This window comes from Engraulis encrasicolus, chromosome 5 (genome assembly GCF_034702125.1).
Source record: "Engraulis encrasicolus isolate BLACKSEA-1 chromosome 5, IST_EnEncr_1.0, whole genome shotgun sequence".
NCBI lineage: Eukaryota > Metazoa > Chordata > Actinopteri > Clupeiformes > Engraulidae > Engraulis > Engraulis encrasicolus.
The window spans coordinates 7,810,992-7,837,858 of NC_085861.1; the positions used below are offsets into that span (position 1 = coordinate 7,810,992).

A 26,867-nucleotide genomic window follows, 5' to 3' on the forward strand; every position below is an offset into this window, starting at 1 on the left:
GGGGCGAATATAGTTCTTCAAGGCCCAGAATTGGGTCCTTGTTCTTTCAGGCCCAGAATTGGGGCCTACGTTGTTGTTCTGAGCCCCGAATTGGGTCCTATAGTTGTTGCAGGCCCCGAATTGGGTCCTAGGTGTTCCAGGCCCAGAATTGGGGCCTAGTTGTTGTTCTAAGCCCCGAATTGGGTCCTTTAGTTGTTGCAGGCCCAAAATTGGGTCCTAATTGTTGCAGACACAGAATTGGGTGGGATAGTTATTCCAGTTGTTCCAAGGCCCAAAACTGGGTCGTAGTTCTTCCAGGCACAGAATTGGGTCCACCAGAGAGGGGGCCCAAAATCGGGTCCTCTTTATTTCACCTTTATATAACCAGGGAAAAAAATCACATTGAGATAGAAATCTCTTTTTCAAGTGAACCCAGGCCAAGGCTAGCTTGTTTCTCACGCAGACCCTTCGTGCATTTTCGCTCAACTTCCATCTGCATGAGAACCAGGTTAGGCCAAGGCAGCAGCACACATCACATTATCAAAGACAGGACACGTAGGGTACAAAACAGAAAGGAATAAAATAGACGTGAAGATTAAAGTAGAATAAAATGAGTAAAACAGAATATACAAGAAACAGAAAAACAAGGTTAGAAATTTAAAAAAAAAAAAAAGATTTGAATGTGTTGTACATGTAAAGATATGATACAATTTATTGTATCACATTGTATACACGAAGTGCTGATTTAATGCTTCAAGAGTTAAATTCAACTCTTGATAGTGTAGGTCCAACTCTCTAAGAGTTGGAATAACACTGCAGAGTATATTGTGTATGTATGCTATTGAGTTTGGGGCCCTTTCAGATAATTTTGTCGCGGGCTCGGTGAAAGCTGTCAGCATCCCTGTGTGTGGGGGTAAATTATAATCTAGGTCAAGGCATACTACACACGTACTTCGCTCTAGCAATGTCAGTCAGGCAGGCAGGCAGTAGTGTTGCCAGATTGGGTTTTTCCCCGGCTAATTGGGCTACTTGGGATGGCCGTGTGCAGGTAAAAACAGAGAAAAATGGCCATTTGGCGTTTTTTTTTGCCGCTTTGGGCCCATAGAAGTCAATGCAATTTGTCGAAATTGGGCGGAATTTAGTGCATTTTGCCGTTTTTTGAGAACCTTTTGGGCGGGATTTGATCAAACACATCTGGTAACACTGGCAGGCAGCTGCTGTGTGTGTGGAGAGGAGAGTCAGGCAGAGAGTTGGGCTGAGTTGCGGAACAGATTGCACCAGTATGTGAGAGAGTGAAAAATAGTTGACATTATCCGTTCTCATTATCCGACACATATAGAAAATGAGTGTGTGTGTGTGTGTGTGTGTGTGTGTGTGTGTGTGTGTGTGTGTGTGTTTGTGTGTGTGTGTGTGTGTGACACTCATATAACTAATTCATATAACTAAATTCCCTCAGCAACTGTTGCAACTGCTAATTTGTTTGCCCTTTGTGTGCGCAGCATACATTTCCCACATATAATAGAGAGAATTAGATGGAAATGGGAGCAAACTTTTCCTACCACCCTCTACCTCTTCCCCGTATCCCCTCGAGATTTTTTTGCTCATAAGCCAAGCAGGCAGCTGACTGACTGAGACCTGCAATCTGACTCTGGCTTTAGCGGAACATCAGGAGTAGCTGACTTGCTAAAGACCTAGTTAAATGTCCCTGTGACACAACCGGAAAGGGTGTGTCCTTGAAATAATTTAACAAGGTGAATAGTCAAAAAAAAAGGGAAATGAGAGCCTCATTTGATGAGATCAAATGACCCATATGGATAAGATAAACTGTATATATTAAAACATAGAAAAGTATTCATGTTTTGGCAATGCAATTCTTGTAATAATAATAATAATAATAATAATATAATAATAATAATCATCATCATCATCATCATCGTCGTAATCATAATTGAAATAATACATATTTTGTTGACAACTTGTATCGGCATGCAATTTTTTTTTCTTTTTCGTATGAGGAAGGTGAGTGTTACTGTCTTCATACGCACTTGTGAATTTGCACTCATTCCTATATAGTGTATTCTGTATAATGTTTCCGTAGATGTGTGGGCCAATGTGTCAAAACAAATAAATGAGTGTGAAATCTCTCCGCTCTCCTCCCCTCCCCTTCTCCCCCTCTCCCTCTCTGTGTAGTCCAAACTAGGCCACCTGGCTCTGCTCCTGTGCACGGTCCACTGCTTCCTGTACGGCTGGAACAAGTTCCTGTTGCCCTCGCGCTACAGGTGGTACCTTCCCCCTCCGTACATGGCGGGCCTGGTTGTGCCCTGTGTGGTGCTGGTCTTCAAGCTGCTGGTCCTCACGCCCTGCGTCCACTACAGGGTCAGTCGCATCCGGCAGGGATGGGAGAAGCCACGGAGGAGGAGCACTGCTAATGCTACTGCTGCTAATGCTACTGTCCCCACGGACAAAGCCACTTCTCTGTGATGGGCTACTGCAGTGTGTGTGTGTGTGTGTGTGTGTGTGTTTGTGTGTGTGTGTGTGTGTGTGTGTGTGTGTGTGTGTGTGTGTGTGTGTGTGTGTGTGTGTGTGTGTGTGTGTGTGTGTGTGTGTGTGTGTGTGCGTGCGTGAGTGGGCTGGGAGAGCATAATGATACCATGGTGATTGTAATAATCGTATATGATAATGGACATTTATTTCTGTTATTATCTTGCTTTTATTTAAAACTATTACCGGTAATACTTTTTTAATATGTGGTGCATTCGTATTATTATCGGCTATTTAATAAAATTAATCCATCTTCGACATACTGTATAGTTGGCCTATATTTTATCATTTAATTATCGATAAAATAATGTAAAAAAAAAATAAAATAAAAATAACTGCACACATTATAGTTGGTGCAGTGTTATCCAGCTGTGTATATTTGGATGACCTACATACAGTACTATACACCAGGAAGTGAAAATAAAAACATCAGGCAACTGTATACAGTTCTGTGTAGGCTATATGAGTTGTGTATGAGAGGAAAGTGGTGGTGGGGGTGGTGGTGGTGGGAAGGGGGCATCATGAGAACACTTTGAGGACCAGAGTGAATCATACAACAAAGCGGAAGTATTTATGTACCATGCCTTTACCCATAAACACACACAAACGTACACGCACGCACGCACGCACGCACGCACGCACGCACGCACGCACGCACACACACACACACACACACACACACACACACACACACACACACACACACACACACACACACACACACACACACACACACACACACACACCTCTGTAGGCTATTTCAGATATCACACAACAGACGGATAAAGATCAAATAGAGGAGGGCAGCTTTTAGGGAAAAGGCATGTTGGAATCAATAACCCCCTGGGGGATACAAAGGGCCTCTCTACACTCTCTACACACAATAAAGTACAGTTGTCTGAAAATATACAGTACATCTGTTGAAGACCATGCTTAGCTGTAAGGCATGCTGTCTGATATGGCCGTGAAATGTCTTCCATGCGCAAAGTAGTGTTTTATAAATTTTGATTACCATATTTTACAGGAAATGTTTAATGTTATGGAAAATATAGCACTACAGGTGTCTATGCCAACAGCAATAAGGGAAGACCACTTCTGGCTCATATAGTGGAAAACGTTTTAATCTATTTGCAGCAAATTGCGGATCATAAAAGTATTACACGTGTGCATGCAATAGACAGGTTTAACACATTTTATTTGGCTGGGCCTGGAGCATTAATGGTAACATTTGATTCATTTAGGGCTGAGGAATGATGAATATAAATATTTGCTGTTCTATATCCCTTTAGCATATGTAGCCTACACATTACACATTAATGAAAACTAATGTGTAAAAGCAAGCCACCTTTATGACAAAGTCACCTGTGCCATATGTCTAGGTACTAGGTGCGCAGTGCGATGAACAAAGAGTCGAAGCCACTAAATGGTGAACAGCTGAATTTTAAACTATTTGTTTCAAATGTTCATTCCTTTGGATTTTTGCTTGGGGCACCCACTGACACTAGAATCGCCTCTGACGGCAGATTCATTTGCATAAAACATTCATGAAATGGAGCCTAAGATGACTAAGCATGAGAGAGCACCGTGTGTATCATCAGGTAAGTGTGTCATAATCATGATGAATGGAGACAGAGACTTGCTGAGGAGTAGGCCTATCCCCCTCACATCAAATGAGCATCCAGCCTTAAACAAGCAAAAGAAAACAGCTCGGAAGCAACTGGCTCCGCCAATTCCTCTGCTTTAATGTTGCGGAAGGGAGAAGGCATCTCATCGGAAATGAGCCTTGGGGAGGACAGGTTGGAGAGAGGGGGGAGAGTTTGTGGAGGGGGAGGGGGGGTGTTGGGGGAGGATGGTGGTGGGTGGTTGGACTTGGGACTCATTCATGCACTTAAACTGCCAAAAGCAAGTGCTACTCGCAGGGTGCAGCCAAGGCGTGATAGGCCCGATCCATCATTGGAGAAGGCATTATCTATCGTTAGCTACTGTAGAGTACATTCAAGGCGAGCCAGCACCCCGGTAGCGATGCCGACGGACAGTCGTTCGGTCAGAGGGGGAGCCAGCCAGCTTGCTTTCAGCCCCGTTCTGGACAGCCAACAGAACGCCAGCCTGCTCAGCAAAGCAGCAATCGTTATCTGCTCCATTCAATTCAATTACAGTTGCTGCTCTGCTTCTGGCGTCAGTCCTACTTAAGCCACAGAGACAAGCCTGGGGCACGTTTCTCGAAAGTGTAGTTGTTAGCCAGTTGGAAAACTGGGAAGTTGCCAATGGGAAATTGCATTGCAAACAACAAAGTAGCTAATGTAGGTAGCAATTATGGTTTCAAGAAATGCACCCTGAGCAGTAGTAGCAGTAGCACTACTAGTGCCATGCTGCTCGCCATGTTGTGTGCCGAGTCCCATAATTTAGGCGAATGCATCATTCATTTTCTCAGGGAAAAAAAATGCATTTGATTTTGAAGAATGGGTATCACGTAGGGTTGCCAACCGTCCCTTGAAATACGGAATCGTCCTGTATTTAGAGATAAAAGTACGGGTTCCGTATTGAACTGAAACGGGACACGGGACGTTAGAATGCAGGAAATTACATCTAAGAAATGCAAAATTTTAGACCCCCGGCACGATGAAGTGTCCCGTATTTTTTTCATTGACAGTTGGCAACCCTAGTATCACGTAATCTCAGAGACGATAAACGGCAAAGGAGCAATATTTTGGAAGAAATAATCATACATTTTTTTTCTGTTAACTAAAGCAGAACTGCTTTTGCAGATTACTTCACACAGACAAAAATCTAAAACCAAATTAGCTAAACTAAATGCACAAGGTAACACTTTATTTTAGGGATAGGCTACATCTATTAGCACTAATACATACAATATTAATGCCTGTGTAAGTACTTGTAAGGCATGTACTAAGAAATATCAAACAGTTGTTTGTATTTGTATTCACAAATGTCTTGTGCATGCCCAATTAGGGATTTATTACTACCTGAGTAAGGAGCAGTAAGCCTATATTTCTATTTATTAGTAATTATTAAGTGGCAGAATACAATGTGTATAAGCTCCCGACACACTGTGTGAACAAACCCTGAACAGTGTGAAAACAGATGTGGAATAAGGGTCCCTATTCTAAAGTGATGCATTGCTCAGCCCAGATGGCTTAGGGCCCCTGCACTACCAAGCTCCCCCTCATGACCTAGGGCCCCCACACCACGCAGGCCCTCACTATCTAGCCGCCACAATCAGTAAAGTGTAAAGGTATACTAAATAAATAATTAATTTGCAGCGGAGACATCAAGTTTTCTCCTGTCCATATCAATGGAAGCAAGGTAACAGGAACCACTATATAGCAAGGATTGAACGTACACCTGTCAATGACGGTGGGTTGGTGAGATGTAATCTTTTTCATGTACCACTGAATTTTAATAGTAAAAACCCCTCAAATAAATGCAGAACATTAGAGTAATAGTTTTGAAGCAAAACTAAACTAATCTTTTGTGATAATTAAGTTAATGTTTGAGAACAAGAAGTGCAGTGCATGATGGGTACGCTATCTAGGCTAGCTCCTCCCCTCACTCGTGCAATTTAGTTGTTATCCAAACAACTTGCCATGTACTTAACAACAGAAATATTATCATTGCTGCATTGGACATGCATTGCATTTCTGACTAAGGGCGTACCCATCATGCACTGCACTTCTTGAAGCTTCTCAAACATGAACTTATTTATCACAAAGGAATAGCTTAGTTTTGCTTCCAAATTATTACTCATCATTATATTCTGCATTTATTGTAGGGTTATTACAATTAAAACTAATTGGTGTATGAAAAAATGACATCTCACCATCCCACTGTCATTGAGAAGTAACGTCCAATCCTTGCTATATAATGCTTCCTGTTAACCAGGCAATTAATGAGTGGAATAAGTGAGTTCTGCATGCCTACATAGAATGATGCAGCATTATATAAGATCTTACACTTTGCTTCAGGAGGCGGGGGCTGGGTGTAAGAAGGGGGCGCTGGGTAGAGTGGGGGCCCTAAGTGTGTGCCTTAAAGGATTTATCCGGAGTTGGAACAAGTTTGCCTCATTTTTGCATGTTTGGGATGAATTACAGTCACTCTAGAGCAAAATCAAGGCAAAACGATGCGTTTTGAGAAAGTTTGATAATATCACGTTAGCCTCGTTAGCCATATCAGCTATGCAATATGATAGATTGCGGGCATCGTTTGTCGGCGGTTACTCACATTTCAAAAACACATCATTTTAAAGTCTTGCACAGCTCAAAACAACGTCACACGTACCTCGTAATATGTTGAGGGTGTCCACACATTAACCGAAGCGTCCAAAGCCCTTCAGGTATTCTTGAAAGGTCTACCGAATGTGTTTTGTGAAGCTACTACCTTGAGAATATCTAAAGTACGGTCAAGTCAACTATTTGACACTAAAGTCCACCAAGTAGATTGCCGATTTCCATAGCGAGTAACCACAGGTGATGATGCGACGCACTCGGCAATCTACTTGGTGGACTTTAGTGTCAAATAGTTGGCTTGACCATAATTTAGATACTCTCAAGGTAGTAGCTTCACAAAACACATTCTGCAGACCTTTCAAGAATACATGAAGGGCTTTGGACACCTCGGTTTATGTGTGGATACCCTCAACATATTACGAGGTACGTGTGACGTTGTTTTGAGCTGTGCAAGACTTTAAAATGTTGTGTTTTTGAAATGTGTGTAACCGCCGACAAACGATACCCGCAATCTATCATATTGCATAGCTGATATGGCTAACGAGGCTAACGTGATATTATCAAACTTTCTCAAAACGCATCCTTTTGCCTTGATTTTGCTCTAGAGTGACTGTATTTCATCCCAAACATGCAAAAATGAGGCAAACTTGCTCCAACTCCGCATAAATCCTTTAAGCCTTCTGGGCTGAGCAATGTCTCACTTTAATAGCGGCCCTTATTCCACATCTGTTTTCATACTGTTCAGGGTTTGTTCACACAGTGTACCAGGACCTTATACACATTGTATTCTGGCCCTTACTGCTTACTCATAAATAGAAATCTAGGTCTACTAGGTCCTTACTAAGGTTATATTGGTAATAAATCCCTTATCGTGCATGAACAAGTCATTTGCGAATAAATGTCTAACAACTGTCTGATTTTACTTAGTACATGCCTTACAAGTTACTTACACAGTTATTGATATTGTATGTAGCCTATTACTGCTAATAGATGTATCCCTAAAATAAAGTCTTACCATGCACGAAAAACGCTTTGCACTCAGGTTGTGAATATATAACACACACTATACAAAATGTAACAATCACATCACATTACATCACATCGGATCAGACACTGCTTTTAAGTCAGGTATTTTAATCAACACTCCTTCAGGAGGACTCATAAAACAGCATGTCAAGTACAAAACATCAATGCAAAACTCATTCCAATAGCCTGGCTGCCACAGAATCATGTATGAAATAACAGGACTTCATTATACGGCACGTTACATTGTATTTAAAGGATAACTTCTGCCAATTTCAATATGCTGTTGTATTGCTCAAGCTACCCTTGACTTGTCAGTACCCGGTGATGCTGCATTTTTTTTAACATAGGCCTACTCCAAATATTATCCCAAAAGGTATCTTTTTGGGATTTGGGATCTGGCTGTTTGTTAGTCGTCTGCTGATGTTGTATCACCTTTTGGATGGTATTGGGAATAAATCAAGATGTTTTTGGAAGTGTAAACATACACCTGCGCCCAGGTACTGACAAGTCCAGGGTAGTGTGAGCATTACAACAGCATATTGAAATTGGCAGAAGTTAACCTTTAATTATAAGACTTTATCAAGAAAAGATAAAAAACTTTACAGCGAATATTTTCATAACCAAAAGCATAATCATGTTGCAAAGTTATACAAACTGAAAGGGAGTTGCTTCCAGGGGAAAATGACTGGGTGGGTCACTTGTGTCATGTCTTACTGTAAAATGCAATACCCTGACTGTACAGAAAATGTGCCAACCTTTGGTTAACATGTTAGCCATTAACAAATGCCTAAATACTGTCTGTATGAATGTCTTATAAGTCACGTATATAGTAGTGGTGTGGATTGGCACTGCCCTCACGATCCGATTCGATCACGATTCGGGAGGTAGTGATTTGATTCGATTCTATGCGATTCGATCCAATCCGATTCAATTCTACAGTGCATTGCAATACATTACATTTCTACTGAAAGCAAAGCAAATGTTTCATCAGTCATGATGAGGCAAAATAAGTAGTCAGATACTGAGCAACAATTTATTGGCTGTTTTCCGTATCAGTCTGGATCAGTCTGTATCAGTCTTGCAATGCTTTGAAGTACTTTTATTTAATTTAATATTCATTTGCTCCCGAAATATCCACGGAAGTAATTGAAACGTAAAAAAATTGCCGCATCGATTCTGGAACTTGCCGCATTAAATTGGATCGTCCATGCCCCGCATTGGATTGCATCGCCGGATCAATCATTGTTGACACCACTATACCACTATAGTGAAAGCGAAGTGAAAGCTCAACTTGAAAACTCCAACTCCCATTGTCATCGTGACACAGCACACAAGTGAGCACTGCACACTGCACACAACAAAATTGCCTTTATGCCTCACCCGTGCAAGGGGGCAGCCCCCAATGGCGTCCGAAAGGGAACAGTGCGGCAGGAACGGTACCATGCTCAGGGTACCTCAGTCATGGAGGAGGATGGGGAGAACGCTGGTTAATTACTCCCCCCACCAACCTGGTGGGTCGGGAGTCAAACCATTTGGGCTACAAGTCTGACGCTGTAACCGCCGTAACCGCATACCCATGACTGCCCACAGATAGTAATTATAGATAGTATTTAGGCATGATGTTTTAGTTAGTGGCTAACATGCAAACCCACTTCTAAAGTATTATCGACTTTGGGGCCTTCCCTAGGCCATTAGCGGTTTTCGGGTGCCGCCACCATTGAGCTGTGCGTTGTAGCCCGTGCCAGGTCTCTCCCAGCCCTGCCGTATACGTGTGAGCGTGCGGTCTATGCAGGGCAACATGAGGATGACCTTGGAGACCAGTACAATGCAGGGGACCACCAGGCACAGCATGTAGCCAGGCGGCGTCCACCACTTGTAGGAGTACGCCTTCAGGAACTTGTTCCAGCCGTAGAGAAACGTGTGGGCTGTGCACAGCAGCAGGGTCACGTGACCTAGTTTAGACTATAGGGGGAGAAAAAGGAGGTTTGGGTTAGAAAAAGAGATGACGTGAGAACCAAAACAGAGGGATATGTACGTAGTAGCACAAATGGAAGAAGGATGTCTTTGCTCCAGCCTCAGTGGTGCTCAGAGGACGGCAGAATCAAGACAAACTAGGCTACTTCTCTGTTGATAGTTTCAAGACCAGACTTGAGACAAAGCTTTTCTCTGGTGCTTTCTCTTAGAGACCTAAATGTTTTTGATATTTTTTCATGTCTTTTTTCCTTATTTCTTGCTTTTGTCTTCACTTCTTTTTATTCTATTTTCACCTGCCAAGCCTTATGCTTTTATTGTTATTTTGTTTCATGTTATTTTAACTTACATCATTTTTATCTTACTTTACTGTACAGCACATTGAATTGGATTCATGTATGAAATGCGCTATACAAATAAAATTACCTTTCCTTGCCTCATCGATTAGAATTAGGAATTATGTAGGTCAAATATTGGGCAATTGGTCACATTTGCAAACAGTCATGCAACAAACCTGAAAATGTACCAACCAACAAACCTGTTAAAATCATCATACTGAATTGTGGTATTGACCATTAGCATTACTTAAGCAATAAGCCACGAGAGGCCGTGGGTTATGCTTGATTGATAACGGCCAAGGGGAGTGGGGCACGACGCTAAGCGGAGTGCCGTGTTTTAATAACAATTAATTTGATCCGCGACAATTTGAGGAAGTGATTATGGTTACCCCGGCAATGTTACTCGGCGTGCGTGCGTCGTCGCACTGCCAGACACACACTTCACTACAAAAACTCAGCAAGGGGCGATAAACATCGCAGGAATTAAATATCTTTGCTATCACACTGATACCCCAACCATAGATGGTGCAAAGATGTGCTCTTCTTGCAGACTCCCTACCAAAACTGCAACATATTCTCATTACAGACGTAGATGCGCTTGGTCTAACTTAGACGCGCACAGAATCTTCAGTTGGAAGGTGTAGGTTTACGCTCAACTGACCACAGCTATCAGCACTGTTGGGAAAGTTACTCAAAAACTGTAATGCACTACTTATTACATGTTACTGTCATTTAAAAGTAATGCCTTACATTACAACATTACTTTTTTTTAAGTAAGGCATTACACTACTTTTGCATTACTTTTAGTTACTTTAGCCAAAATGACTGGAAATAAGGATTTGGCAATCTACAGTGCAAATCTATGAGGTGGCATGACTTTCACCTGCCATCCACAAGTCGTTTTGGAAGCCTGCAGACTGAAAACCAACATTTTCAGGAATTGTGTCTTACCCACATACAATAAGGCCTAAGAAAAATAAAAGTTTGGTTCCGGTTGGTTTGTCAGGTTTGGTCATCGTCCGGTCGGATTTTTAAAAATTATTTCCAATTTTTTTTTCAATTTCTTTTTTTTTTTATATCCGACCACCCAACCCCCCACATGCGCTAGATTTTGTCATAAACGTTGTTGAACAATGCCAAGGACGATAGTGGAGCTGAGGCTTGATAAGTACAGCTGAAGCTACAATGAAATATAATAAGCATTAATGAGCCAAGAGGCCTATAATATTTTATTTCAAATTGATTTATTTCAATTTTAGTGATGTTTAGTTGAACAAAAGTGAGGGGGGTGCAACATACTCATCCCCCCCGTCGGATAGCCTACCCTGCCGTGTCCCTGTCTCGTGCGAATGGGATGCATCCCCTCCTTTCCTGACTAATTTGGTGGTGCTATGGCACCTCTTCAAATCGTCAAATTGTTTGTAGGCTACTGTTTTTCGACGTGGAAACCGGTTTGGGTTTCAAGTACAGTGTGCATTTAATTTAAATGTTCTTGCCGTCCTTATTTTCAATGGAGTCAAAGTAGTGGGCATATACCCATCTTGAAAACGAGCAAGCTGGATCTTCTGGATCGGTCATCCTTTGTCAGCCTGCCGTTTTGAGAGACGAAGCGTGAAAGAGGAAGCAATGTTCTGCGTGAAACTTTAAAATCTCTGCGCGGACGTAGGCTATCGTAGGCAATAGCTGATCTCGCTGTGATCCGCGAACATTGTATAAAGAAAACAAAATACCCACACAAAATTTAGGTGAAAAAAATGTGTTGTAATGTGCAAGTTACTTGCATTGTAACGAGGACATATTACCGATTTTTTCCCCTGTAATCAGTTACATTACTGCGTTACTCAAAAAGGTAATGCATTACAGTAATTAGTTACTTTTGTAACGAGTTACTCCCAACACTGGCTATCAGACAATCAAAATCGAGAACCGGACCGCACAGTGTTAGATATTACATTACTGTTAGCTGACACTTTTAGCCAAAGAGACTTACAGTTATTTTAAATACAGGGTATTGGTTACAGTCCCTGTAGCCGTGTTGGGTTACGTGCCTTGCTCAATGGCACCTCAGCCATGGAGTGAGATAGGGGGTGCATTTCAATATGTGGACTTCCATCCATCCTTGCTCACTTTCCTGCTTGTCATCTCATGATGACGTCACAGACGACAGAACATTAATTCAATATCTTACAAAAGCACAATTCTAATGTCATTTCCTTGTATAAAATTGGGATGGTGAATGAAGAACAGTCCCTCAAAAATGGTTGTGACTAGGCTGACTGCGGGAAAACTTAATTGTTTTTTCCACGGAGGCCGGGCGTCAGCAAAATTTGAGGAAACAAGCGGAGGATGGAAGTCTGCATATTGGAATGCACACAGGTAGTGGAAGGGTGAGAATTGAACCTGCAACCCCTGATCGTAAGCCCATCTCTTTAACCACTAGGCCACGGCTGCCCAAGACACATTGGAGATGAGAAGGATGGCCTGGTGGGCTTCACAAACTCAAATTCCAATCATGTTATTATCTTTGCTTCCTGTTTGGCGTCGCTGAGTCTTGCCTGTGTAATTGCTATGTAAACACTAAGCTGGTAGTTGGGTCATCTCAAGTCCTTCCAGTCCTGTGGTTTTGCAAGTGCCGTGCTGTGGTTGTTCGTGGCAGGACCATGCCAGAGCTTTGTCATTGTCCCTATTGTATCTATTATAGCATTGCACAATGTAACTCTTTTGCAATCTCATTGTACTGTACATAGGCTACATAATATAAGTAAAGAGTGACGTATAGAGCTCAGTGTTTGTGGGTCCATCCTAACTGTTTGTTCTCCTGATGACACCAAGACAAACAAATGTGTTCTAAATGGTGTCAAGCTTGTGTTGTGGTTACCAAGTACATAGTATAAAGAAAATTGCTTCATGCGTACAGTAAAGCATGGCAGTGGGACTGACATGGGTTGGAGTGTGCTCACTTTTGGACCACGATAATTTTACAAAATGGACAAATGTGTTAAGTTATGTTATACTTGCTTTTCTGTTGTAAGCTCGACAGATGCTGTATTAAACCTACTCTATGCACATTTTGGAAATAACTTATGTGTGCTTATTGAAATATTTTTCAAAAAGGGGTGTACTCATTAATGGTGTGCACTGTGTGCAAGTGTTTTCTCCTTTTTTCAGACCAATCTTCACACATCTGACCATGAAATCCTTTCAAGATTCATCTAATTATGGAGCAAAGTGGAACCATCTATTCCCAACGCCGCTTCTAAACCCAAGGGCTGCATGTCTGACCTTTCGAAAATGAAACACTCTAAACTAAATTAACCTACGCTTGCAATGAGTGCAAAGTTTTATGTCTCGTAATTCGTAATTTATGCACCTGTAAGGATCTTTAATAAACGTGTTAACATTTAAGCTTGGTTTCATATTCAGGAATTTCAGAGGACAAAAAAAGACTTTGGACAAAGGCTCATTAATATCTACTTTTGTTAGTAACCAAACTGCCTTTACAGCATGACAATTTCCCCTTAACTGAGATGCTTGACCTTTTTTTAAGCATATTGTTCACAGAAACTACACAATAAAAGCACAATAAAAACATACAACACTTGATACAAACTGCACCTTGCGGGCAGGATAATGTACATTTCAGTACATTTATAATTGTTGTGGTGTATTGTATGTACAGTTGTGCTTTACAATGTTAGCAAAGAACATAAAAGGCTGCTACATATTTGAAGAGCTCTTTTTTAAAAAACTCTATACTGTAAGAGCCATTTAAATACTAATTCCACAAATATTCCTTAGAAACATTGTAACTGAGTCATTGTTATCTGTTAATCCATAAGTAATAAAAACATTAATCACTGATTTCAACAGTATTACATAACTGAGAAAGACAATGACAAAACTTCATTTTTGGATATTTTTGAAAATGGACGTATAGCGTTTTGGAAAAGAGCTCTTCATTCACATACAGTACACTGTTAATGCACTTGCTGAAATAAAGCGCTACCCGAATATTTTAAGCATGCTCAGCACAGCCACACTCAATGACTGGTGTGAGGTACAAGCTGTCTACCCCCCTTGCTGTAGACTCAGAGGTGGTAGCTGTAGCCAGGGCCGTATTAAGATGGCCTGGCGCCCCTAGCCTAAAGGTTGCTTTTGGGCCCCCTAGAGGGAAAATGTCCCAACAAATTATATAGACAGTGTCATAATTACTTGGAGCTTGGAATTCAGGATAATATAGTCTACCATCTGTACTAAACGCAACAGATACCTTTTTCAATGTTGCATCTTGTCACAATTCTGCAATGTTTCACTTCTGGCTAATCAGGGGGGCCCTGCCTGGTGAGGGCCCCTAGGCTTCAGCCATATCTAGCCTGCTGTGGCCTGCTGCAGAAGTGTGAGCTCAGCTCGGTATTATGCTAATCTAGTTTATATTGTATACACACGCTGTGTGGGTTTTGCTTGGAGAGGCCATGCCATGCCATCCACCCACGGTGGCCTGTGCGGTGCTGCTGTGTAAGCAGGGCTCAGGGCTGGCCTGGTCATCTGGCAAACAAGGCATTTTCCAGATGGGCCGATAGTCTTCGGGAGCTGATGCTGTTGTTTTTGTTGATGCTGTGGTTTTTTTTTTTTTTCGTATGACTGGCCCTCAGTTCAGAAGGGTCGTTCTATTGCTCTATCTTTAATATTGACAGTGGACTGAACAAATATAAGATCATATAGAACAGGGATGGGCAACTTTCATGATAAGAAGGGCCACATTTTTTTATCACCACCATCGGAGGGCCACATGACCAGGGATATTTCTGATGGCAACTTGCAGAGTTCGAGGTGCAGTTGGTTGCTTACTGAGTGGCGATGGACCTATTGTTTGGAATGAATAGGAGTGTTCTCTATCGGTCAATAGTATAATTACAATGGATTAACTCAGTAGTGTTTTTTTTAAGTCATGTTTTATCTATGTAAGGGCCGCACTGAGTAAGGAGGCGGGCCACATGTATCGCCCGGGCCTCCAGTTGCCCATCCCTGATATAGAAAATCAGGGTGCTATGTGAAGGGGCTGGTCTCTGCCAAAGATGCCCGGGCTAGTTTTCAGTCCCAGGCCGGCCCCTGGCAGGGCTGTTATTCTCCAACATAGCTAATCCTTGCTGGGGTATGTCTGTCTGTGGCAAGCCAGTGGCAGGGTGTTAGCTATATCTGCTTTTACTGATACCACTGTGGGGAAGGTGTGATGAGCCAAGCATGGGATAATCCAGAGTGATTCTGTGTGTGTGTGTGTGTGTGTGCGTGTGTGTGTGTGTGTGTGTGTGTGTGTGTGTGTGTGTGTGTGTGTGTGTGTGTGTGTGTGTGTGCATGCTTGCGTGCGTGCGTGTATTGGGCGGCCGCTGGGTGATTGTATTTGATGGAAAAATATGTGTGTGGTGAAGATTTATAATTGATAAAGGTTGCTGTACCTGTACGAAGCGGAACTCCCTCCAGTTGAGTGCGTTGCTGACGGAGGGCAGAGAGGTGATGCCCAGCAGCACATAGAGGCCAAATCCCAGAATCCCCAGCGAGTAGTAGGAGTCCGTCCTCCATGCCAGGGTGGTGTCAAACGGGTTCGTCTTGTTCTCTTTGATCTGGAACACACAAATAACAATACAACTGTGTTGTAAACTTTGCTTAAATAAGTAACCAATGAAATACACAAATTACAGTACAATTGTTTTGTAACCTTTGCTTCAATAAGTGATCAAAATATCTCAAACATAGCTTAACTTTAGGGAATGGGTTTAGTATTTAACATGTTACATGTGTGCGCTCATGCACGTTTCTCTCCATCTCCATCAAAAAGTGTGCATGTGTGTGTGTGTGTGTGTGTGTACGTGAACGTGTGCGTGCGTGCCTGCGTGCGTGCCTACGTGCGTGTGTGTGCATGTACTGTGTGTGTTTGTGTGTATGTCCTCTTACCTGTGAGATGGTGCTTGCCGCTGCCTTGTACCTGACGTAGTATCTGATGGGGATGACTAGCGTATAGAGCACGTGCAGGAAGGCCAGTGCCAAAGCCACCAATCCCAGCTGCTTCCTGCACAGCATCCAGCGATCCAGCCAATCAGGGAAGCGCTTGTACTTGGTGCCGTGATACAACTGCAAGATGGCCGCCAAAACACTCGGCAGGTAGCACAGAGCTAGCATGATTAGCGAAACAATGGGGAAGACTTTATTAGCCAGCGATATCATCATCCTGAATGAGATGTCTTTTCCATTCATAACGTACGCGTAAATCACATCGCGAGCCAGTAGATAGAAGTAGAAGAAGCAAAGAAGTCCCGCGGCGATCCAGAGGGGCAGCCTCCACATGGGGAAGAGCTGCAGGGGGATGTCCTCTATCTCCCCAGCAGCACGCAGGGAGCCCCTGTCCTGGGCACTCAGACCCAGGCTGTGGGCAATGTCCACCACGGCCTGCTTGGCACCAGGGTCGTCCCCACACAGTAAGACCTGGAGGAGAACACGGAGAAGAGGATGGAAGAGAAAGAAAATTACTTTAGTTTAGTTTAGTTTAGTTTAGTTTAGTTTAATGTCTTTTCTGTGGGTAATGTCCACCACGGCCTGCTTGGCCAGAAGAGAGAGAGACAGAGAGAGAGAGAGAGAGAGAGAGAGAGAGACAGAGAGAGACAGAGAGAGAGAGAGCACGTATGAACATGCCACAAACAGAGAGAATTATTTACCTCCGCCAAGGAGGTAATGTTTTCGGTCGCGTTGTTTGTCTGTTTGTTTGTCGGCTTGTCTGTCTGTCTGTCTGTTTGTTTGTCTGTTTGTTTGTCGGCTTGTCTGTCTGTCTGTCTGTTTGTTTGCTTGTTTGTTTGTTTGTCAGCAGCATAACTCAAAACCTAATCAACAGAATTTGACGAAACTTTCTGGAGTTGTTGCTAATGACCCAAGAAACAAGTGATACAATTTTGGTGGTGATCCGGATCACGGACCGGAACCAGGACTTTTGGAAAGATTCTGTCAGCAGCATAACTCAAAAACTGATCAACGTAATTTGACGAAACTTTCTGGAGTTGTTGCTCATGACCCAAGAAAGAAGTGATTAAATTCTGGTGGTGATCCGGATCACAAACCGGAACCAGGACTTTTTAAATGATTCTTCACCATCGCTGGCCTATATATCTAGATGCCCCTAGTGACCAGAAATTGAATTGCGAGGACTCAACAAAAAGAAGGCAGAAAGACTTAACCCCTTAAGATGCGGCTTTATACATTTGTTGTTACCAGTATGGTAATGACCAAGTCGTGGTGCATTACTAAAGGGCCTGTGTTGTGTCATAGTATTGTAGTGCTATGGTAGGTACATTTCAATGACTATTACAGCGTGCCACTGGAGGTACGGTGCGCATTAAAGGGCTACGGTCAGATTAGACTTCTGCAACTGCGCTCGTCAAAACTCGCGTGGGAGTGGCCACGAACCAACATTGTATTCATGCATCTGCGAGTTCTGCGAGGTCCGAGGTCTCGTCGCGAGCCACATTTGAAATTGCGCGATTAGGCTACTTTCACTACATTGTAAGCACTGCGGTCATTATTAAGCAATGTTGCTTTCTATCCTGGTTAGCTAGGTATTTTCACACAAATTGCAAAGCACTGGTATCATTATTTGACATACCCAGTCTGTTTTCACGAGCAATGCAATCATGTAAAGACAGTTGATTCTGCCGATGTGTGTTTACATTCGGTGGAGGAACGGTAGTAAAGCTGCAGGCATTGTGCCACGAGTGTTCAACTGATGCATTGTTTGTTACTTAGCTTGTAGCTTCGTGTATTTACACACATTTACACACAAGGCATTAATACAGATTTTAACAGAATACAGCTCTGCTCTCGCAAACTACTGGCCTTGCGCTGCCACAAGAACAGAACAAGGAAGTAGCGAGACGACCAATCATAGCACCTTTTTGTCTGCGTACTCCGCGTCCGTCCGACGGATAGTTAGAATTTTTTCGAGTCGCTCGACGACGGGCGCAGAGCCTCTGAGAGGGGGGCGTGGACTCGCATAGACAGAAAACGGACGGACGCAGAGGCTATGCGTCCGAAGCATAAATCTAGCTTCATAAAGCAGCTTCCTTGGCGGAGGTCTGTGCTCTCTGAGCGCTTCTAGTTTAGTTTAGTTTAGTTTATGTTTTTTTCTGTTTAGTTTAGTTTATGTTTTTTTCCTGTTTCAAAATCTCCTGGAGAAGCCCATGATGATGAACATGCCACAGACAGAGATAAATAATTACTATCATTATTGTATTATATTGTCCTATAATCTTTTCTGTGGGCAATGTCCACCACGTCCTGCTTAGAGCCTCTGAGTCTGCTCAGAGAGAGAGAGAGAGAGAGAGAGAGAGAGAGAGAGAGAGAGAGAGAGAGAGAGAGAGAGATTCCCTAAAAGGTTAAAGAATGAATAGGCTGGTTTATAATGGGACTCTAGAGCCCAGACATGACGAGTCACATGAGGATTATTAAAGGTTGCAATTATGTGATTAACCACAAAGTAGGGTAAAGACGTTAAAAGTACCAAAGTGTGGGGTTGCATTGGAATACGAGCAGCTATTGTATCTTCTTGAAGACAGTCACCGGTCATCTTCTTACAGTCATTACATACAAGTCAAGGCGTAGCTAACATACCATGTGTTTCTGTTGACATGCATACCGGTATATGCTGGAAACCCAGTGGTTGGTGAGGAATGGGGGCTGATCTGGGGTACAATGTTAGTTGTGTTGAGTGTGAATGTGTTTTGTGTTTTGTCTAGTATGTATTGACGGACCACCTTGAACACGATATGATTCATCTCAAGGTGCTATCCTTAATAACATTGAAACTGAAATGAAATTGAACTAAGACAATAATATATTGCAGCCGGTCATTTCAAGAGTTGCAGCAGCTCATTTCAAGAGTTAAACTACTCCAAATGTATATTTAAACAAAGCTTTAGAAGCATGCTTGAATTTCTGTAATAATGACATTTCCTGTGAATTACAATGAGCTAAGGCATCTTGTATTTTACTATCACATGGGCCAGCTCACTAATTGTTCAATTCTACAACTGTGGTTTACACTGGTGGGGGGCATATGCACACATATGACCTTAGAGCGTCTTGCCTTAACTTGTCTTCTTGTCTCAGATGAAAAAGTGATTTGCAATTAGCGTGTAAAGAAAGACTAGGCCTATCACTTTTTGCATTCACATTTCAATGCCTCTTTGTGTAGGCTTCGCCAGCAGTAAATTCTGAAAGGTTGGATAGGCTTGCCATTAACAAAGCTCAGATTTTCCTCATGTAGCTGCCGTGTATAGTCCAACAACAATGACACGCAGAAGCAGATGTGTGCTTTTCCATCCGGAAGAAGAAAATGCCTCACTTTCTTTCATAGATTAATTTATTTTCCCCTTTAAAAGTTAGATGTGCATAATCAGTTTTGTAGGTACTCTCTCATGTTGTGTGGTCCATGTGATAAGCATGTTGTTTTGGTCGTGCTCATTTGCTAACCTGTAGGCTAAATGGCAGTAAATGTAAAGTTTTATGTTCATTCCTATCAATCTCAAAGATCGGAACTATTCAATGCCATGTGGTCATTGCTGTGTATGCGTTGGAATTACCTACATGGCGCTAAGTAACCTAGCTAAATGAATATCATTTTAGCATCTTTGATAGCATGCTCAATGTATAATTGTTAGGTGCTAGTTGCAGCTAACTGTGGTTGGCAGTATTGCAACATTACAGTAGCTAGATTTCAGTCTAGCTGGAACCACAGTGCCTTTGTGCTAAGGGAACCCAATCAGCCAGCAACAATGGCCTTATACACACTATGGCTGCTAATTTTACGCAGGCAAACTAACCTGCTAATATTAAGGTACTATAGGCCTACTGCACTACTGTACTGTGCTACTTTTTTCCCCTACCTGTGTTATATGTGTCTTGAAATGTTCATGTGGGCATTATGTGTATTATGTAAGCTACTTGACACCTGAATTTCCCCTCGAGGATCAATAAAGTTACTCTACTCTCTACTCTACTGTATATCACAATTTTGGGTAATGTGTCACCAAGGCTATTATGACCTTGAGTTTCATGCAGCCTGAGTTCTTTTAATTATTTGGTGGTGGTGATGTGCGGGAAGCAGGGGGCAGTAGGGTGCCCATTAAAAGTCCTGTAAACGTGACTTGTTGGGCAAGTATGAAGTATTTATTTATTTTTTTACATTTTTGCAGAAAAACATGCTGTTTTGGTATGAGTCATTTGGCCTCTTGTGATGTCATGCCTCTCACCTGTCGGCTGGCGTCGAGCGCGCCTGACTGCAGGGCCCAGGCTGACACGGTGTTGAAGCCTTTCACCACAGACGCTCCAGGCACCAGGCTGCTCAGGTACTCAGCATTGGATTGTGGGTACTGGCCCATCTTCAGGTTGTTGCTGATGTCCACCAGCACCTTGCCCTTCAGAGCGGAGGTCAGCGAGGTCAGGAATTGATAGTGATCCCGCTGCACGGCTATGAAAATGACCCGAGACATCTGAGCGGCCTCCGCGTGGGTCATGACCTTTGAACCCTTGGGCACCAGGGAGTTGTTCTTGGGGTCACGAGAGCCGAACACGACCTCATATCCTGCCTGGAGCAGACGGAGCCCCAGCGATCGTCCGAAGTCTCCCGTGCCAAAGATGCACACCGTGCCCTGCTTGGGCTCCCCGCCCTGGCCCAGGGTTAGGCTCAGCGGAGTCATGGCAATAACATCTGACTTCATGGCTGTGGGAAACAAAACAAACACAAACACATGCCACATGTAGGTCACATTCCTCCATCCTCAAACACATACCACAGCTGGCACTTGTAGTGGAGTATTCCATGCATCTTAGAAAGGAAGTTTACATACAACTGAAATGTTTAGATACAAAACCCTCTAAAAGTTATTGCAAATTGAATAGCATATTCTCCATAATCTCACACATAAAGGCAGGTGTTATTACCTTGCATATCTCATCCAAAAGGAAAACGAGATGGACTGATTATTGAGTTTACAAAAATGTACTGAAATACTGACTATTTTTGTAAACTCGCACAAATGCACTTAGAGGGCTTTGCAGTCTTTTTTACTACACTTCTGACCAACAAACCTAACTGTCTAACTCTGAGGTGCAAGAGTTGAGTCAATTCACTTTGCCTTCTCAAAAAATGACTAAAAAGCACTACACAACTTCACGGTCTACGAACAGCGGATTTCAAAACAATATAAATCAAATATTAGACAAACCAAAGTTCAACACCAACAGGTCAATGAGTGATGTATAAACATTTTCAGCTGGCTGCGTCCTGAAGGTGCTCACGTTCAGGAAGAAAAATATTACTTTAGAGAGGATAAGGATAAAACTGTTTTTAGCTCACATTAATCTTCGGCTGCAGAAAAATATCCTGTCTTCAGATGCCTGAACCAGCTCTTTTCCTCACTGTGGACTCCAGTGTTGCCCGTACACCAAACTCCTCCTCAAAGCACAACAAACTCCAGCTCTTCTAGGGTTTCGATTTCATGATCCTTTAAACAGGTTTTATGAGCGACTGTCTTGTTTAAAAGGAGAGCATGGGATTGAGGGACAGAGACGTTTTCCCGCCTTTATCTGTTATGTGTGTCAGTGTGTGTGTGTATGTGCGTGTGTGTTCGTGTGTCTGTGTGTGTGGTGTGTGTAAAGGGGCGGGAAGAGACCTCGGCCAACCTCTCCCAAATGTAACGAGGAATTGCAAGCGGAGCAGAGCATTTACTGGCATTTTGGGAAACTCCAGAGCTGGAGGTACTCTGCATGTGTGCGTGTGTGTGCCTGTGTTAGATATCTGGGAAGTCTTACCAGTAAATGGGGTGGCTCAAAACTGGAAAGTCCAGTGTACTAGTTAGCTGTATGGCACATTGACAAAAGGAATTTTCTGTTATTGCATAACTCTGTGATGTGATTACACAATACTGCCGTACAAAGGGAAAGTGCAGCAACTACATATTTTGTCAATTTGACTGAAAAAGGTTTTCAAAACTTGTCCTTTTTCTTGTGACAAAGCCTTATGTAATGTGTCCCATTTTAGAGATATCGCTGTGTCAAGTTTCCAGTGACTACAATATCCAACCTATTATCAACAGTTTTAAAGCCTTTTTCTCTGTTTTAATGTCTCTGAAGTTGCTCTACTTTGCCTTTAGTCAGGGTCATTTTTCCAAAAAGTTGACACCTGAAGGCAAATCATGTTAATTTTCGGCATACAACTGATTTAGGGGTATTCAAGGATGCTGAATCCAAATCTGCCGTATGCCGGACGCAAAAATGTACCGAAATGCCTCAAACGGGCAAAATCCAATATGGCCGCCGCCACCGTGTTAAAATCCTGCAATCACTTTTCTTTTGGACTAAATAAGGTATGAATTTGAAAATAGCAGTTATTTTTATGTTTTCAGACATGGGGAAAGCCATTATGTCATCAGATTTAAGCTCAGATTGGAAGAAAATGCTTATGTCATTGGCTGGCAGCCATTTTAAAAGCAGAGAGCCTCATATTGTCAGCGATTTTTAACATTTTTACTAATCTTTCAAGATTCACAGAAAAAAATGCTCTTTGTTTCTGTGAACACAAATACTACAGAAAACTACACTGAACTGTCTACTTTCACCTGAAAAAAGAGGTTTGTGTCTACCTTTTTCCATTCTTTAGTTATGGGCAGTAGAACATGGGATGACACCACAAAAAAACACTGATTTTTGACCCCAAAATACTGCACTTCTCTCTGCCAATATTTTTGCTTTAAGGACATATTGTCTTTGATAGTGTTCATGTTTGATGTGCAACATTTTCAGGGGGTTTGAAGGGTGCTTAATGCCAATATGATGTATAAATAAATGTATATTCCCATAGTACATCAAAATGAAGGAATCCAATATGGCCGCCGTCACCAGTCTACAGTGTACGTTTCTTTGATTACACAAGGTAAACTCTTAAGTACATTATGTAGCATTAGGTTTTCATACAGGGAGAATTAATTTCCATACTCAGATTTAAGATAGATATAAAAGGAAATTATTTCAGTGTAGTCTGAATTCATGATTGCAACAGGAACATAGGGTGACACCACAAAAAACAATATTTTTTGACCCCAAAATACTGCACTTGTCTCAACCCACATTTTTGCTTTAAGGACAAAGTGTCTTTGATAGTGTTCATGTTTGATATGCAGCATTTTCAGGGGTTTTGAAGGGTGCTAATTCAAATATTCAAATATGCTGTGTATTAGGTTCAGAACCTCTTTAATAGGCCTACCTCAAAATGAATTAATCGAATATGGACGCCATCACCAGACAAGGTGGACTTTTAATTACATTGTAGCTATAGGTTGTCATACATGGAGAATTCATCTCCATACTCAGATTTAAGATTAGAATCAAAGGACATGATTTCATAGGTTGAATTCATGTTTACAAGTGACAGTTGACTTTCATATCAATAAGCTGTTCTTTTGAATGAAAATGTTTTCTCTACTTCCACTTTTATTTTAATGCTTATTATAACATGATGCAATATGTCCACCTCAATCCACCTCTTCCATTATGAGACAAATTTACACTCATAAGTCTGAATGTGCCTAAATATAATATGCACATCTACATTTTGTGCATTAGGAATTCATTGTTTGCCGATTTTATTGCGGTGCTTACATTATATCTTTGAATGGTGGAAAGGTGAAACGTGGATCAAAACAGTTTATGTTATTGTGAGGAATTTACTTGATATATGTTAACTCATTCCCAACCATTAGGCCTATCAACCTCCTCCTCTCCAGTGATTTGGCAGGACACACAATATCATGCACTGCATGGCACTTTTGCTGCAAATGCAACAAAAGTAAAGTATGACGTTTTGCAATGATCAGTCCTATCTAATTCAGATGTCACATGGTTACATAAAATGCCCCACATTACATATATAACATGGGTTCTCATTGTTTATCAACACAATGTTATGAAGAGGGGCAAGACACTGGCAGCCAACCACGTGAGCTATTTTTTTTTGACAGACAGCGGTTTCCAACAATCAGAGGCTGAGTTGTGCGTGGCTAGGTTCGCAGTCGGGTTATAAACAAAATTTAGAACCCATGTATTCTCAAGGCACACAAAGACATCACAACTTGTGCTTGCCTCATCCAACACTGCATCTGCAAGAAGTGGCATGGAGTACATGGAGTCAAGCAGTTGCTGCAATTCAGCAACTCCAGGAGGGGTGATTAGGAATAGGTTAACTTAGTATACCAAGTAAACAATTTTGGTTAGAGTAGAGGAGGGTGACTGTATGTGCATATATATTTGGTATATATATAAACTGGTATCAGAAGTAGTGTGGAGTCAAGTCTCTTGGCGGAAATACGTAGGATGGTGCGCAAGGCTAATAGAAATGGGCACCCTCCTGTCTTTCTCACAGCACATGAACACAATATTCAAAAAAGGACATTCCAAGTCGGCAAGGAAATTCTGATTTCTCCTCCTCGTATAACTTAACCCATTGTGTCCTGGAAACACATATATGTTTTTCAGGATCTTGAGATTTTAGCTGTTTTATTAACTATGTGGGTATGTTAGAGCTGAATGAACACATTGCAATGTAAGGGGAGGGTATTGGCTTTTAAATGTAACTCATTTCATGTTTGTATGTGCTTCGGAGGCTGAGATATTGCAGATTTAATAGGAAGAGGGCACCCTTTCCCAAAAAGGGCTTAGGACAAAATGGGTTAATTAGCAGTCCATTTTTGAATATTGTGTTCATGTGCTGTGAGAAAGACAGGGAAGTGCCCATTTCTGTGCCTAGGCACCTTAAAACTACCACTTGCTCTTCTGCCTGCCATTGGCTCTCTCTCTCCAGCTGAGCACCGTTATTGATACACTGAAGATGTACATTCCAGTATATTTTAACTAGGCCAATTTAAAGTATATACAGTGCCCTCCATAATTATTGGCACCCCTGGTTGAGATGTGTTAAAAGCCTTAAAATAAATTCAGTGTTTATTGCAGAAGAATACTGTCACACTGAAAATTGTAGGAAAATGTAGCCTTCAACTCAAATGAATTGTAAGAAAATAAAAAAATCCCTGACTAAAAAATAATTATTTTTCATTAAATCACCTGTTCCACAATTATTGGCACCCTTAACAATTCCCAGGAAATAAATATAATTGAAGCATTTCTGTCATTTCTACAGTAGTTTACAAAGTTTACCAGAGTATGTAGGAACATTTAATTAGTAATTCATCACTTCCTGCTTCCCTGGGGTATAAATATGACGTGACACGAGGCCATTTCTCTTATCCACTCTTAAACATGGGAAAGACAAAGGAACACAGCATACAAGTGAGGCAGATGTGCGTCGACCTTCACAGGTCAGGCAGAGGCTACAAGAAGATTGCCACTCAACTGCAGCTGCCCATATCCACTGTGAGAGGAATAATTAAGAAGTTCAAAACAACTGGAACAGTGGTAAACAAGCCTGGACGAGGACCCGAATTTATTTTGCCACCACGCACAGTGAGGAGGATGGTAAGAGAAATCAAAAGATCTCCAAAGCTCACTGTTACAGAATTACAACAAATGGTAGCATCCTGGGGTCACAAAGTCTCCAAATCAACCATCAGGCGCTGTCTACACGCCAACAAGCTGTTTGGGAGGCATGCACGGAGAAAACCTTTCCTCACTCACAATCATAAACGCAAACGTCTGGAGTTCGCCAAGCGGTATTGGGGCTTCAACTGGGACCGTGTGCTTTGGTCAGATGAGACCAAGATTGAGCTTTTTGGCAACAAACACTCTAAGTGGGTCTGGCGTGCCACGAAAGATGCGCATACTGAAAAGCACCTCATACCCACTGTGAAGTATGGGGGTGGGTCAGTGATGCTGTGGGGCTGTTTCGCTTCCAAAGGCCCTGAGAACCTTGTTAGGGTGCATGGCATCATGAATGCTTTGAAATACCAGGACATTTTAAATCAAAATCTGTTGCCCTCTGCCCGAAAGCTGAAGATGGGTCGTCACTGGGTCTTTCAGCAAGACAATTACCCTAAACATATGGCCAAATCTACACAGAAATGGTTCAACAGACACAAAATCAAGCTCCACCCATGGCCATCTCAGTCCCCAGACCTCAACCCCATTGAGAACCTGTGGGGTGAGCTGAAGAGGAGAGTACAGAGTAGAGGACCCAGGTCTCTGGATGATTTAGAGAGATTCTGCAAAGAGGAATGGTTGAAGATCCCTCTTTCTGTCTTTTCCCATCTTGTGAAACATTATAGGAGAAGATTAGGTGCTGTTTTGTTGGCAAAAGGGGGTTGTACAAAATATTAACACCAGGGGTGCTAATAATTGTGACACACATTATTTGATGTCAAATAATTATTTCTTTATGTGGGATTTTTTCCCCACTGAATAAATGCACTTGTATTGAAGGTTGGATTTTTCTCTTTTTTTCCATTAAAGTCCCATATTGTTTAGAAAAAAAATAAAATAATTGGAAGCTAAAAAACACATCTCAACCAGGGGTGCCAATAATTATGGAGGGCACTGTACTTGCACAATTCTACCAACAGAAGATAACAGACAGACTCTCTTTTCCTCCTGCTCCCCTGTTCAGCAGGGCTGGATCCCCACATGGCTGCATGCTGAGCCCCCATCTAAAGTCTATCCGTCCATGACTGCAGCATGGCCAGCAAAAGGGACTGAAGGTGGCAGCCTGGTGTACAGAGACAGAGAC

The 26,867-nt window shown here is 42.1% G+C and overlaps 2 protein-coding genes across 3 annotated transcripts in view; one reads left to right on the forward strand and one right to left on the reverse strand.

Annotated features, from left to right (window-relative positions):
• The window catches only part of LOC134448781 (metalloreductase STEAP4-like), a 9,332-nt gene extending 6,872 nt beyond the window's left edge, over window positions 1-2,460 (forward strand). The window contains exon 4 of the mRNA XM_063198439.1: window positions 2,170-2,460. Within this exon, the coding sequence (XP_063054509.1) occupies window positions 2,170-2,460 (291 nt within the window). The remainder of the gene's footprint in view (window positions 1-2,169) is intronic.
• Window positions 2,461-7,881: 5,421 nt separating this feature from the next.
• LOC134448916 (metalloreductase STEAP4-like) lies at window positions 7,882-21,801 on the reverse strand. Of its 2 annotated transcripts, none has more exons than XM_063198623.1 (5): window positions 21,495-21,801; window positions 20,389-20,858; window positions 16,049-16,576; window positions 15,553-15,717; window positions 7,882-9,752 (listed from the first exon to the last, which is right to left on the reverse strand). In XM_063198623.1, exons 2-5 carry the CDS (start codon window positions 20,854-20,856, stop codon window positions 9,474-9,476), a joined length of 1,440 nt encoding a protein of 479 aa, XP_063054693.1. In that variant the 5' UTR covers window positions 20,857-20,858; window positions 21,495-21,801; the 3' UTR covers window positions 7,882-9,473. The 2 variants fall into 2 exon arrangements, with proteins under 2 accessions (XP_063054693.1, XP_063054694.1); XM_063198624.1 differs by lacking the exon at window positions 21,495-21,801 and adding an exon at window positions 21,364-21,488.
• Between the last annotated feature and the right edge of the window lie 5,066 nt (window positions 21,802-26,867).